At 52.3% G+C, this 15,278-nt stretch overlaps 1 protein-coding gene across 7 annotated transcripts in view; it reads right to left on the bottom strand.

Annotated features, from left to right (window-relative positions):
- Window positions 1-5,469, bottom strand: part of GRM7 (glutamate metabotropic receptor 7) — a 209,114-nt gene extending 203,645 nt beyond the window's left edge. For all 7 annotated transcript variants that reach the window (XM_069027635.1, XM_069027636.1, XM_069027637.1 and 4 more), the window contains exon 1: window positions 4,864-5,469. In XM_069027635.1, coding sequence (XP_068883736.1) covers window positions 4,864-5,373 — 510 coding nt within the window. In that variant the 5' untranslated portion in view covers window positions 5,374-5,469. The remainder of the gene's footprint in view (window positions 1-4,863) is intronic.
- Between the last annotated feature and the right edge of the window lie 9,809 nt (window positions 5,470-15,278).

The raw sequence follows: 15,278 nt of genomic DNA, 5'->3' as shown, positions 1-15,278 counted from the left end.
TGTTCCATCCATTAAACTTCCTCATGAGGGTAAAGTCAGCAGGAGGGGCTCAACACGAGTCTTTGGAATGAAAATTATATCCCATGGGATGGGCCTAGATCCCACATTCCTTCAGGAAACTTGAACTAAGAGAGGGAGGAACAACCAGTTTGCAGACATTTTCCTGGGAATTAAAGGAGTTTCTAGAAACTGGTCAGATCAACAGCATGAAATACACTACAAACCAAACACTCCCAAAGGATCTGTTGGAACCATGGGATCACACATGGTTCTGTACAGCCATTCTCCCACAGCCCTGCCCTTCTTCCCTGTGCCCGAGGGGTATTCCCAGCAGGAGCAGCCTCCAGTGCTCCCCTCCTTCCCTGGAGCAGCTGAGCCCCATCCCCATCCCATCCCCATCCCCAGCAGTCCCAGCCCAACAGCCTCCCCCGGAGAGCCTGGGAAAAATGTGTGCATTTTCCAAGAAAAGAGCAGCATCCAACTCAGAGCTGCACTTTTAAGCTCCCTTCCTTTCCAAATAATCTCATTTTTGTGATTACTGTGTCTGGAGCAGAAGGCAGGACTGCAACTGTCATCGGCCTCCTTCGGCAGGAAGGAAAGGCAGCCAACACCCCCAGGGAGATCAGGGATGTTCCAATTTACACTCCCAGTCTCACTGACTCCTTTAGCCCACTTTGCTGCAAAGTTCCCTGGAGGGGCTCAGGAACAGCCCCCTTTGGGCCACAAGAGCCACCCCTGATAAAATCTCACAGGAATTTAGACAAGAACAAAACTATTGCTGATTGATTCTTTCAAATTGCATCCACAGAGGACACGAGCCTGAAGCAGTAATTTGTTTATTATTAAAGCTTGTCATGAGAAGCCTGCAGTTCTAAGGGAGCACAAAAATCAGATTTCCAGCACTAAAAAAGAAATCAGGGTGCTGATATTCCCCATATGGCATGGGTCTACTCCCAGAAAATATGAAACAACCTGGCAATGGTTTTGTCATGGAGTTCCATTTGTAAGGAAAGCTACGACCCTGCAAAGGAACAGCATTTCTTCCAAAGCAAAACCAGCAGCCTAAAAACATCCTGCCTGAAGTCCCCGGTGCATTTGGAAGCAGCTTTCCAAATTATTTCAGTGTTATTTTTAGGAGAGATATTTAATTTATGACCTGCTATTTACTGGTGTGCACTGATAGAATTGTGTTTTGAAGAAGTCCCTGTCTTGGGCACACTCAAATATTGGTGCAGGGCCATGTCTGCACTCCACCACCCGAGGCTGATCCCTCCTGTACCCCGAGTGCTGCAGCACAGACAGGCCCCAGGGCTGGGCACACACCTGCCCTCCTCCCCACATTCCTGCCTGAGCAGCCCTTCCCAGCTGGATGGGGATGGGACACAGCCCCGAGGGATGCAGACACAGAGGGCTGTGTCAGTGTAACTCCTGCCAGGGCACTCGTCCTGCTGGATGGGATGAAGGTAAAGAACAGAGATGGAAGATACAGAATCCAGCCCGAGGCACCTCCTGCCTCCACCCCTTCCAAGGGAAGCCATGGCCAAGCTGGAGAAGCTCCTGTGCACTCAAACATCCAGCCCTGCTCCAACCCTGCCCAGGGTGGGCTCTGCCCTGCTCCTGACCAGGCACTGTTGATGCTCCTCACTCATCAGTTTAACCCAGAAGGTCCCACAAAGTCCCTGGCAGTGGCAGACACCGAACCCGGGGGTGCAGCCTCCCCTCCCCCAGAGCCTGCATGTGCCCAGGGCACTTCCATCCCTCCTCAGTTCATTCTGGAACCCTCCTGCCCAGGGCCTGATGAGGCATCTGTCCCCACCAGCAATTCCTGTGCCCACCATTCCCGTGTCCACGCGTCCTGTGTGACCCAGCAGGAGCAGCGACCACCCCGAAGTCTCAGCTGGGCTCCATCAGCACAAACCCTTCAGCTGGAGAAAGGGAGAGGCAGGGTTACAGCTTCCCTGGGCTCCAGCAGGACTCCATGCCTTCCCCACGCTCCTGGAGGAACCCTCCCATCCCAACTATTCCCATCCCATCCTCTTTTATCCAAGGAACAACTCAGGCAAAAGTGAGGAGAGAGGTACAAAGCCAGGGGAGGGACTCTGATCACACAGCAAAAACCCCAAGTGTCATGAAGATCCCTCCCACCATTTTTTTCACCCCAGGAAAGCTCCTACAAGACTTCCAGCAGTAATTACATGGATGAATCCCAGCCACAGGACCCCAGCACTGCCTCTCCCTGCTGGTCCACCTGTTGGCTTTAGCTGAGGATGCTCCCAGCCCTCTGTGCTGCATTGGGGACGGGTGAGCTGCAGGCAGAGATAACAGAGCCTCCCATGCAGAGCGGAAGATGAACAGCCTGGATCGTGCCCCTCCTGGGGAGGAAGTGCCTGAAGCACCAGGAGCTGGCTGAGGAAGCCCTGCTGTGCTCTGGATGGGATATATATATCTATAAATATACATACACACAGATTTTCTCCCTACATTAAGGCACAGCACAAATACTTCTCTTCCAAGATATTGTCAGAGAAGCAGAGGCTCCAGTAAGATCTCTTTGCAGGGGCTTCCACAGATGGAGAGAGTTTTATATCTACCAGACATGAAGGAAAAGCCAGTTTGGGCATGCAAATAAGTGTTCAAGAGCCATCCTCCCACCCCTCACCCCGGGCAGTAAAACCCACAGCGAGCCCTGAGAAAGAAGCTGGCTGCCACACTCAGGAATTTCAGAGAGTACTGAGGTTAACAAGATTTTTTGTGATTGGTACTTGGTTTTCTTCCTTCCACTAACTTAGAGCTTCTCATCCGCCCACACACAATGGCACTTAGTTGTTGAACAGGTCCACTTCTCCTCCTAAAATAGTTCCTTTCTATTTCTCTTTGGCTGAACATGTTCTGAACTGTGTTTTGAAGGAGGAGAGGACAGTAGGGAACAGCTTTATGGCATGGAAGATCTGCTTCAAGGCGGCTCATCCAAGCTGCAAAATATATATTCAGTAAAATCCCTCAGTACGGGCCAGTTCCTGCTTTCTGGATGATTTGGCTAAATTGCAATTTTGAACAGATGCTTAGTCACAATACATTAAAATATTTAGTTTATATAAATATCTCTACATGGACAAACTGTCCAAATATCTTATTTTCTGCCAACTCCATTACGTAACGGATCACCAAAGACCTCGCAGGTATTGTGGCATTATCCAAAGCGCTCCTGATGCCTCGGTTTCTCTTCTGAACTGGATCTGGGCAGGGAGTGCCCAGGACTTGCTGTGGGATGAGAACTGGAGAGGAAGAGCTGCCTCATCCCACCCTGCTGGCTGGTGGAGCCCCGAGCAGCTGCTGAACCAGTACTTGAGCACAACTTCAGCACCGCTCACGTCCCTCCGAGCTGCTGGGCTCATGCAGAACATGAGCTCATCTGGTTTGCAGCCCGGGGAGCTGGAGCAGGAGGGCGCCGGGCACGAGCGGGGCTGGCGCTGCCACACGAGGAGCTGCACGGTAGAGCCACAGGAACTGTGGGGGATTCGGCACAGCGCTGAATCCGGCAGCGATGCGTTTGAATCTGCCAAGAGGGGAGGCGAGCAAGGAAAAGAAGCGGCTCCTTGGTGTTCTTTCGGGTAAATGGCCAGGGCAGAGCCCGGCCGGGCAGAGCAAAGGGCAGCGAGGAGCGAGGGCGGCATCGCCCCGCTCGCCTCGGATGCAGCGGCCGGAGATGGCACCAGCAGCCAGATGGGAATGAGGAGGCTCGGCGGCTGCTGACAGCACCGAGTGGATCTGCCGCGAAAACCTCACAAGTTTCCAGCTGGGAAAAGCGGGGGATCTCTCCGCCCGCTGCACAGAAATAAAAAAATCCCTCCACCACCTTCCGCATGCGAAGGCGTAGGACAGGGAGCGAGGAACTCCGCTGCTCACGATGCATCTGGTGGCGCTTCTGTCACTGTCACCGCACCCGCGATCGCAGCCTAGGGGCACCCGGCGCTCGCTGCGGGGCCCGGCGGCTGCAGCAGCGCCCCGGGGAGACATCCCGCCCCCGGGGGGACACCCCCACGGCCCGGGCCATCAAACGCTGCTCAGAGCCGGACAGATGCCCTCGCACGGACCGGGGGCAGGAGGAACAACGGGGGTGCCAAGTCTCCGTGCCCCGACACCCACCGAGGTTCAGCGCCGGGGGCGAGAGGGGCACGATCGCAGCGCAAACGGGGGAGAGGCGAGGAGGGGGAGAACGGGCAGGCGCTGCAGCGCATCTCCCCCGCACACACACACACGCTTCTTTAATCCTCCGGCTCTGCTCATCCCTCGGCTCCTCCCGGAGCCGCCGGAGCCTGGGGCGGCGCGGAGCGGCTCTCCCGGGCTGCAGCCGCCCCCGGTCCCCCCCGTTCCGGCCGGCCGGGCTCGGGAGGGAGCCGGGACCCGACCCGGGCAGGCGCTGGGTGCTGGGGCTGCCCCGTACAGCCCCGACTCCGCCGGAGAAAACCCCTCCCGACCCCCCGCGACCCCCGGGCCGGGGCGGCCGCGGCCCCGCCAGCTCTGCCCGCACCGCCGGGATTCCGTGCGCGGAGCCGTCCCAGCCGTGCCCCGCTGGGATGCCGTGCGCCCGCATCCATCCCCGCCGAGCCATGGCTCTCTCTAACGCAAACCCAGCGCAACCAGCGCCTCTCCTCTTCTTTTTTTTTTTTTTTTTTCCTCCTTTCCCTCAGGCATTGCTTCGTGCAAATGGGGCGATAAATCCAGAAAGCGCCACGCACCGTGGAGAAGGGAGACGGGCAGGGCGGCGGGGAGGGGAAGCAGCTGCTCCGGAGGGAGGCGGATGGAGCACCTGGAGAGGCACGAGGGGAGCCGGAGCGGCGGAGCCCCGCAGCACGGCCCTACCTGGAACAGCCGGAGGATGTTGGCCACCATAATGGACACGGAACTTCCCGACGCCCCGATCACTCCAACTACTTTCTCCGGCTTGACGAAGACGGGCGGCTCGCCGTTGGTGCACCTCACGTCGGAGGTGTCCTTCTGGATGAGCGCCTGGACGAAGGTGAGGGACTGCTCCAGCGCGTAGGTGTCCCGGGAGCAGGTGTCCAGGATGCGGGCGCCCAGCGTGACGTTGGGCAGCAGGTCCGGGTCGCTGTTGATCTGGTCCAGGGCGTAGAGCATCGCCTCCAGCCTGTGGATGCCGTTCTCCTTCTTGATGTCCCCGCAGGGGGAGCCCGGGGGGCCCTTGGCGTGCACGGGGAAGAGGCCGCCCAGGGTGATGTCCCCCTCCAGCCGGATGGAGTGGGGCGCGTACATCTCCTGCCCGCGGGCCGCCTCCCCGAGCAGCAGCTCCAGCAGGCAGCAGGGCAGCTCCAGCAGCGCCAGCAGCCGCAGCACCCTGCCCGGCCGGCCCATGGTGATGCCGCCGCCGCCCCCGGGCGCTGCCCCGCGCTCCCCGGGGGCCGGGCCGGCCGGGATGGCCGGGGGAGGGCTGCGGGTTCGGCCGCTGCCGCCCGCCCTGCCCTGCCGTGCCCGCCGCGCTCCCGGCACCGGCACTGGGGAGCGCGCCGCTGCCGCTGCCGCTTTAAACGGCCGGGGCCGCCCGCCCCCCGCCCCGCCCGCCCGCCCCGCCCGCCGCCGCTGCGCAGCGCCCGGCGCACCGCCCCGGGCCGGCTCCGGTGGGCACGGGCACCGGGGTGGGCACGGGCACGGGGATGGGGACCGGAACCGCGATGGGGATGGAGATGGAACCGGGTGGTCCCGGCCCTGCGCCCGCCCCGCCGCGGGTCGGGGTTTACAGGTGCAGCCGGACCCGCCGGCGCTGGGGACGCGGGGCTCGGGGCGGCGCGGCTCGGGAGCGCCCGCCAAAGGCGCTGCGTGGGGGATGCTCGCTCAGCCCCACTGGAGAAGCAGCAGCAGCAGCAGCAGCAGCATCTTCCTCCGCCTCGCTCTCCCGGCGGGGAGCGGAGCGCCGCGGGCTCCCCCGCTCGCGGAGCCCGGCAGTGCCACCGCGGGGCTCGGGGACAGCCGGGGACAGCGGGAGCATCCAGCCAGCCCAGGGCATCCAGAGCAGCAATCCGGATTGTGACATGGGAACGAGATCCTCCGCCCGCCGAGGTGGGTGCCAGTGGAGCCGGTGGGGAGGAGGAGGAGTTTGGATGTTGGATTGTAACCCCGTACTCTCAAACCCGAATTAATGCAGCTGATCTCATTCTATTTTAAGATCTCCAGACCCATTTTTCTTCTGCACACCCAGATCTCGAGGATGCTGGAACATCCTGGTTTTGTTCCCTTCACCCTGAAACTGTAGCACCCAAAGGGACACCACCTGTTGCCATTCCCTTCTGACTGGCCAATCCATACCCTGCCACATTTCCAATTCCAGACTAATGCAGGATGCATCTCTCAGATGCCCCCGTCAGACCAAGCACATTTTTTGGAGACAACCTTCGACTCCTCCTTCATAAATACCAGACCAGATGTAGCTGCAGTTCATCATTTGGCCCCTAACACACTCTGGGCCAGCAGCACCCCGTGTGTCATAACAGCCCAGTCACAGAATCACAGAGTGGTTTGCATTGGAAGGGACCTTAATGATTGTCTCATTCCACCCCCTGCCATGGGCAGGGACACCTCCCACTGTCCCAGGCTGCTCCAAGCCCTGTCCAGCCTGGCCTTGGACACTGCCAGGGATCCAGGGGCAGCCACAGCTGCTCTGGGCACCCTGTGCCAGGGCCTGCCCACCCTCAAATCACCCACACATCTTAAAAAGGTGATTCCCTTTACATTGGCAGCCACAGGATGGGTTGGGCTGGAAGGGACCTTAAGGACCACCCAGTTCCTCGGAGGTTTTCCATAGTGCTCTCAGACTCCCACTCCTCTCCCAGCCAGCAGGGTTCAGCCCAGCTGAACCAGCACCCATCCCCATGCCTTGCACACACATCCCAACTCCTCACATCACTTCATCTGCTGCACAGTGGGATTTCCTTCCCAGTTCTTCCTTGTTACACCAGCTCCATCCTCTTTTCCATCTCAATGTGCACACTCAGGGAGAGCTCTTTATGCTTATTTACCTCTTGCACACTTAAAGGTTTTCAGAATCTTATCTCTGTTTGTTATTATTAAAGATTCTGGCTCTTGTGTTTGGAGCCTCAAGTTTGCCTTAAGTGCTCCAGTTCAGAAAGGATGTGGAGATAAATCACTTCTTCTAATAAATCTCACTGTTTTGCAGAAAGTCACCCCATGATTTTGAAAGCTTCCTGGTTTGTGTTGTTTTTTTCCCTTTGGGCAAATCTGCAGTTACTCGTATACAATCACATAAACTTCTGTCCTCCCAAAGCCACAGAAAACCCATCTGCTCTCTACTTCATCCTGCTCTTCCTCACACCTTGGTTTACCCAAAGAACCAGTCTCCAGATTCCCTAAGGAGCACAGGGACTGCCACAGCTGATCAAGGCAGACCCAGGGTCCAGCCCAGCCCAGCAGCTTGTCTTGGATTAGGAGCAGAGGTATCAGAAGAAAAGGACAAAGTTTTGCAGTATGCAGATATCATTAATCTCTTCCTGGTTTTATCTCTTTAAACCCTGAAGCATTGAAGATTATTCTAATTACATTACAAAAATTGATACAGTAATCATTACTCTGTTTACTCCTGATATCCATAAAAGTGCCCAGTCCCTCTCCCACTCTTGCTGAGGACTTGGCTGCTGTGCTAACAAGGACCACTGGACATCTCCTGGAAAATCCTGTTTATCAGTTTTCAATTTCCTACCTTTTAAGTTGAACTCTTCAAATTGGCAATACTCTCCCTTTCATTGTACCTGAGCTCTATCCACTCTGTGCTCTGAGCTACCTACACCCAATCTGGCCCTCTCCAACAGGAAGTTAAATATAATAACAGCCTGTGCATCTCTCACTGCTGTTTTCCTTGAGAGAGGTATCAGACTGCATGATCTGAAAGGCCTTTTCCAACCAAAATGATTTTGTCATTCTGTGATTTAATTGGGATTGCTGAATACCTGGGGTGAGGCAGCACTGACTAAACCCAGCAGTGAGTGTGTCACACCTGTGCTGAGCCACATCCCCTGTCCCACTGCAGCTAAAGAACTCCTCCCCTCCCTCCCAGCCCAGCCCAGCAGGCACACTCAGAGCATTCAACCAGCAGTTCCTGAGGAAAACTGAGTCATGTCCACTCCAGCCAGAGCCCTGCCACTCTCAGAGCCAGCAGTATTTCCACTTATGACACGCTCAGTCCCAGGAAAGCTGCAGCCGTGATCCTGAACAGCTCAGGAGGGGATGCTGTGCAGTAAAGCAGCATTTTATGTCCTTAATGAGAATATTGAGAGAAGCATATGGAAATGGGGAAAGTCATTGCAGTGTGACGTTTGTGTTTCACTTCACTGTGAGTCACTCGTGTGCCAGACCCAGCTCCCAGCACAGGAGACTGAACACATTCCTTACCTTCAGCCTTGGGAGCTCTGTCCTCACACCTGCATGGGCTGGAGACCTCCTGGGACACGAGTGAAGCAATTCTGCTTTTCTCACCCAAAGAACGACGCTGCAGGGAGCTCAGCACTGGGGTTTGATGCACTGCTACCACTCCAGGTAGGCCCAGGCACCCAGAACCAAAGTCCCACCTGTGTCTCTCCACCCACAGCACCCTCCCATTGCCTGAGGCTTTGCAATGCTGGGGACATACTCCATGTCCCCTGTGGAGATTTCCTTCACCAAAACCACCCCAAAAACCACAGAACAAACCAAAAATTCACCAGAAAAATAAACCAAACCCAACAAACAAACCCAACCCAAGCCTATTCTTTTTAGCAAGAGAATTTGTTTAGAAGTAAACATTGGTTAAACACATCCAAGAGAATATTTACAACCATTTCTTAACTTGCCTGTCAAATAAGATCATGGATTCAGCCAAATTGCTGGATGAGCAGACTTTGCCAGGAAGGAAGCAGCCTCATCGCTGGCATCCTTCGGGGTGTGGCATGATCTCCATCGCAGGAGGATCTCCTGTCAGAGCTGCTGTATAATTAAACATTGCTTTTATCTGGGCAGCTGGCAGAGCAAACACAAAATCCTGTTACGGCCGACCAGTGGAAGCAGCCCAAAGAGTGATGGAGCAACAGGAAGGAGGAATAAAACAATCTTTCAAATATTGGAGATGTGGCAGAGGCTGCCACGCAGGCAGAGGTCAGCTTGGACAACTGTAATGGACGTGGTACAAGCAATTAATTTGCTGGGTGAAGTCAGGCTTGGGAAAGCAGCCAGAGCTCCTGCTTATCTGGTGTTCAGAAAATAATGGATTTTTGGAGCAGAGGCCAGCAAAAAGCTCAGATCCTTAACTTGGGGCTTTGTTGTTGCTGTTTACAAAGAGAAGGTGTCAGTGAGGCTCTGGTTTCCAGGGAGGACAGGGGACAGCAAATTCCCTTCAAGGATATGGTCGCTTAGATACCTTGCTAGATCCTTATTTATGTAAGAGAAACATTATTTTTGTATTTGTAGCTTATTGAATTATAAAATATTAAAATATATTAAAATTATAAATAGATTGTAATTTATAAAATATATGAAGTTATTAAACCTACAAAACGTTATGGATTGTTTCCAAGAAAAAACTGCAATGAACACGTTGTGCTAAATGAAGTCTCTGGGCCTAATTCTCTGTTCAACACTGGTGTGACCCTGTGGAAGACCAAAGCAGCTCTGAGAGCCAACCTCAGCCATCCCATGGAGAGAAACATTTCCCTTCCTTTGATGCTCTCAAAGGCCCACAACATCACACACAGAGTTGTTTTCCATTTCCAGGCACCTCCCAGCTGCTGCCTTCTGTGCCCTGGCTGCTGCTGCTTTAGGAAGCAAAAGGCTCTGGGAAGAGGAGGAGGAGGAGCCCTTGGCTGTGAGCTGAGGCCAGGCTGGTGGCACTGGGACCAGACCAAGCTGGTGGCACTGGGACCAGACCAAGCTGGTGACGATGGGACCAGGCCAAGCTGCCAAGGGATGAACCTTCCAAGAGCTGTCTGTCCATGGGAGCAGGCTCTGTGCTAAAGGAGCAGCTGGGGCAGAAGGTGCCACTGCTCTGATCTTTATTGTGAATTATTCTCTGTTCTGTGCATGAGGAGCTCGGCACCCTGGAAAAGGAATTTTTGATAATAATAAAAGAACCCCACACTCTAAGCTTTTGCAAGTGCAGAGATGGTGAATTTTGTAATTTCAATGCAGATTATTTATGTAAAATACCACCAGACCTACACAGAACCTGCAGCATAACCAGGGGAGAACATTGTCAACAAGTCCTGGGTTCTTCATTAATTTGTTTTGGTTTTCAAACCATAACTGTCTCCATCAACAAGACCATTTCAGAAATGACCAAAAACGAATTCAGAATCAAATACAAAAATTTGTAAATATCAGTTTTAAAGCCAAAAACATGTTTTGGAAACCAAAACATCCAATCTGGGCTTGGCAGTGCCAGGTTTACCATTGGATTGATGATCTGAACCTGGATCTCAATGATTTTGTGGCTCTGTGTAACACGTGGTTAGAGAAAAGAGTCCCAGTGCAGGGGTCAGGTACCACCAGGGGAAGATCCAAATGGCAGTGGAGGAAGGCCCTTGCTCTTCCCAAGAGGAAGTTTTGGGTGAGCTCTCAGCAATTCCCCCTTTCTGGACAGGAGCTCAGGCCCCTCTGGTCACCTCTGCCTCGGGGACAGGAGACTCGTGGCGTTTCCCACCAGCCCACAGAGAGCTCCCACCCCCTGCAGCCCCATCAATCCCTGTCCCGGGCTCTGAAAGCCATCCAAGCATTGGAGAGGAATGGATGAATCAATTGCACAGGAGACACTTTCAAACCGTTCCTTGGAGATCACAAATCTTTCAAGCAGGCAGCTCTATTAGATGGGCACTCCAGCCAAATCATTAAGCTCACTGCCACTCACAGGGAACAATAACTTCTTCTTTCCAAACACTTACTATTCTCTCAGCTACTTATTTACTAAGAATATTTTGGTTCGCTTGATGCTTGGAACATCTTCCTCCAATGCTGAATTGGAAATGATGGAATTGCACATTCAGGATAATTAAATAAGACAGCTTTCTCCAAATAATAATAGTGTTGTAATGTCAGACAATAAACGGGCCCAGCCAGCGCAGGCAGGTTTCCTCCTCCCCTTCTGGCTGTGCTGCCTGGACTTTTCTAAGGGACAAAGTGGCATTAAAGCTGGTGGAATCACTCAGGATGCTCTTGAGAGGCTTTTCCCTCCCAGCCGTGAGCGCCCCTTTTCTGTCCTTCACAGCTTTGCCAGATTTTAAGCAAAACACTTTGAAAATATTTGACAGATTTTTTTCCCCCAAAGAAGTCAGACAGAAAATGCTTTATATATTCCTGAAAAAGGCCTTTAACTGGTGACATCTGTCCCAGCCCCTGATTAGGGCATGGCACTTGGTCCCCTTCAGAGGAGACGGACACACAACACACCCTTGGGAAGCTTCAGGCATCCTCCTCCTGCCAGCCTCTGGATGGGATTCCCCTGAAACAGCCCCAGTACCTCCTTGGAAAGGACCATCCATCCTGCAGAGCCCAGCACGGACAGCACCAGGCTGGAATTGTTCCTGGGCCACTTCTGCTCCCCCACATCCCGTGCTGCAGCCTGGACACTGCCCAAGAGGATCCCGTTGGGATGGGCAGAGCCGCAGTCACTGCAGTGCCAATGGACCCCCCTGGCTCACATCCCTGTCAACGAGTCCTTGATATTTTGCCGTTGCTGCCCAGAAATTAATTACTCTTAATTACTCTTTTTTTAATAGCATGGTGTGCACAACAGCACAGGGATTCTCTGAGGGACGACTTTGCTTGTACCAAATACAGGTCAGAAAGGTTTGGTTTGGGAACTACTTCCAGAGTTTATGAGCCCACTGCTCATTTCATATCAGCATTAAAAGCTTGGACACGAAGTCACAGAACCATGGAATCCCAGACTGGTTTGGGATGGAAGGGACTCTAAAGCCCATCCAGTTCCAAACCCTCTGCCATGGCAGGGACACCTTCCACAGGACACCTTCCATAACCACACATTTCCACACTCACACCTTCCTGACTTTCAGACTGTATCCTTTTGGGAGTTTAATGATTTTTGTTGAACTGAAGACAGGTCACTTTCACCAGAGAAATAAAATCATCCTGGGAACTTCATAGATTTTGTTGTTTGCTGTAATGGAGTTACAGAAAACTCCAGTTCCTGCTAAGGAGGAACTTAGGCACTGAAGGCATTCCCCTTTGGACCAGCCCAGCCCAGTTAGCCCCAAAGCACTGAACGCTGGCTGCTATTCCTGAATTCTCCAGGAGCAGCGATGCTGGTGGAGTCCCCACCCAGGAAGGTGCCGTGGTACCCAATCCTCTCACAGCTGGCACTCTGCTTAATTAATCCTGACAAACCTTGATAATGAATCATTGGGAATATGAGTTAAGCATGAAATAAAGCAAACGGCAAGGATCTTATGTAATTCTTCCTACTTCAATGGCTGCAGGAATTGAGTCATGAGATTGTTTTGGAACATTTTATGACAGAAGTCAGGAGAGCTCTTTGTAAATGAAGTTTTCACTTTTTTTCTTTAAGGACTCGTCATGGCTGTGCACATTTTGTACCAGTGCAGATCTTCTCCTCATGTCCTTTGTTTATTCCCTCGATGTCCTTCCTCATTCATTTTGTAGCAAGCCTGGTCCGTGCAAGGTTTTACCCCTGTGTACAACAACAGCAAACTCAGGCAAAATACATCGACAGCCCTGTCTCCCCAGGTAATGCTAACAGCTCCTTTCTGTTGATGTGGGTTTAGGGTACAGATTTTTACCTTTATTCACTTGCTTTGATAAACTGAATATCAGACAATCATGACTTTTGCCCATTTTCTGGTACTTAACCATGGCTTTCTTCCATGCCCATGCCTATTATACATAATATATATAATGGGCATATATATACACACACACACACATATATATATAAAAAATGTATATAATGGGCATTATATACATTATATGCCCATTATACATAATATATATAATGGGCATTATATATATATACATATATATATAATGAATTTTTCCCTGGCTTCACCTCTCTCAGTGCTCACCTTGTGGGCCTCTAGATCCTGGTGCTCATCTCTGGGCAAGCCAGCACTGGATCATGCTGTGCCATGCTGCATCACCCCCAGTTTGCTGGGCCACAGGACAGCTGGCTCCTTGATGGCTCTTGTTCCATCCAACCACACCATGTGGGGCCATGGAAATACCTCTCCAAGTTATGGGTGGGAACGTGGTATGGGAGCACAGGGTTGAGCTCAGGGTCTACCCAGCAATGTTTGACTCTCCAAGACTCACTGTGTTTTCCACAGAAAGAAAAAGCAATGTACAGGGACTGGGAACATCTCCATCGCCTATGAGCTGCTGGAATAATGTTGTTTTGTTTGAGATGCCTCATTATTGTAATGACTGAAATCAGATTTTTCAAACCCCATTTAGGGCTTTGGGAAATGCAGGTGTTGAATTTCCTCTCTCAGGAAATTCTGGGCTAATAAGAGCTTTCTAGACTGGTTGCTTGAGCTAAAGGAGTAGAGAAAGGAACTCAAAATAACCTGGAGTTACTGCAGGACAAAATCAAAACTGTCATTATTTAACCCTCTTTGTCGGGAGCAGCAGGGCACTGATGGAGGCTTTAATGAGCTCCAAAGGACTGGGCTTCAGAGGAGGCGCTCCCAGGTGCAGGAATTGTCTGAAAGTAGGTGAACTACTTTTAGTGAAGCACCGGCGGGGTGGGCTGCCAGTCTCAAAGCTGATCCACTTCCACTGAGGTCGATGAAAACTCATTAATTTCAAAGATTGGAGCCTTAATTCGAAATCTGTTGGCAGAGCAGGGGGAGCCAGTGTGGAGGATTAAAGAACACGAGGACAGAGGACATCCTGGCCGTCTCCTCACACGGATCCTGGCGCTGGGGACAAGCGGAACCAGGTTAAATTCCTTACACAGGAGATTAAGTGGGCCACAAGGGTTACAAACAGGCTCTGTGTGTGTGTGTATCAATATTTTTACACCCAGAGAAAATGGATTTTATCCTCAATTAGTCCAAATCGAGGACTGCCCTTAGCGGGGCGTTCTGATGGCTCAGGATTCGCCGCGGTACAAATCGCAATGCCTGAGGGTTAAAGAGGGGAACTGCCTCAATACCCTCCCAAAAACTCCATCCAAACCTCAGCCATGCTCATGACTCCCTTTGGGAGGCAATTATTGTTAACCACAAACCTGGTGGAAGAGGCACAAAGAGTTAGAAAAAGGCTTTTATGAAATACAGCATGGACAGAGGTGGCTGTGTCTGCACAGAGCTCTCATTCTCCAATTTGTTGGCACTTGGCTTCTTTTAGGTCCTTCAGGGGAGCCAAAACACTTTGTCTGACCCAAACCAAACATATTTGAATGAATATTTAAGATTTCCAATTAAATGGAAACAAGTATCATAATTTCTTGGAATTATTACTTAGCATTTTGTTGAAAACCTGTGTGAGAATGTTGCTCTTTTCTGTGCAAGCTGTAATGCAGCCCCTGGCTCTCCTGGAGCTGTCCCCAAGGGCTGTGGCCATGTCACCAAGCAGGGGCTGGGCTGCAGAGTGAAGGGCCTGGCTCAGGACCCAGCATCCAGCTGGACACAGCCCTGAGGTTTGCTCTGGGCTGGCTCTGCTCCGGACTGGATGATGGATCATGTTAGGGATGCTGCCAGACCCATCTCCCGTCTCAGTTATCTGAAATAAATCCATTTTCCTTGCTTCAAAATGAGCCCCCAGTGAAAAGCAGGGCACGGGAAAGGGGGATTTGGGGGGATTTGTGCAGGAAATGCTCCCCTAGCTCCTGGTGCTGCTGCAGGCCCTGGTCTGGCTCCATCTCTGCCCTACCCTGAAGGCAGAGCTGGGCTCACCCTGAGAACACAGCAAGAGGGGCCTCCTGCAGCCATTCCTCGTTTATAACCACAATTAAATACTGAGGCAATAGTGTCAAACAGGCAATTTCAGCCTGCCCCTTTCCCAGCTTTCCCCAGATGTGAAAGGAGCTGCTTTGTGCCGAGCACCTTCAGCAAGGATTGTTTTATTGTGATATGCAGAGCTGAAACCCAAATCTGATACAGATATTGGATCAAACCTTGTACTCCGTGGCAATCTAATTTTATCCTGACATGTTGATTGCTTGCTCTTCATCTGTGGCTGCTGTCCCAAAGGGGGCTAAGTGAGAGGAGCTGCAGGTTTTTTTTCCTTTCCTGTAAGAAGATGACATG

The sequence above is a fragment of the Aphelocoma coerulescens genome, chromosome 12 (genome assembly GCF_041296385.1).
Source record: "Aphelocoma coerulescens isolate FSJ_1873_10779 chromosome 12, UR_Acoe_1.0, whole genome shotgun sequence".
In the NCBI taxonomy this organism is placed as follows: domain Eukaryota; kingdom Metazoa; phylum Chordata; class Aves; order Passeriformes; family Corvidae; genus Aphelocoma; species Aphelocoma coerulescens.
Note: the sequence above shows the minus strand (reverse complement) of the source record. Positions and strands in the feature narration are given on the sequence as shown.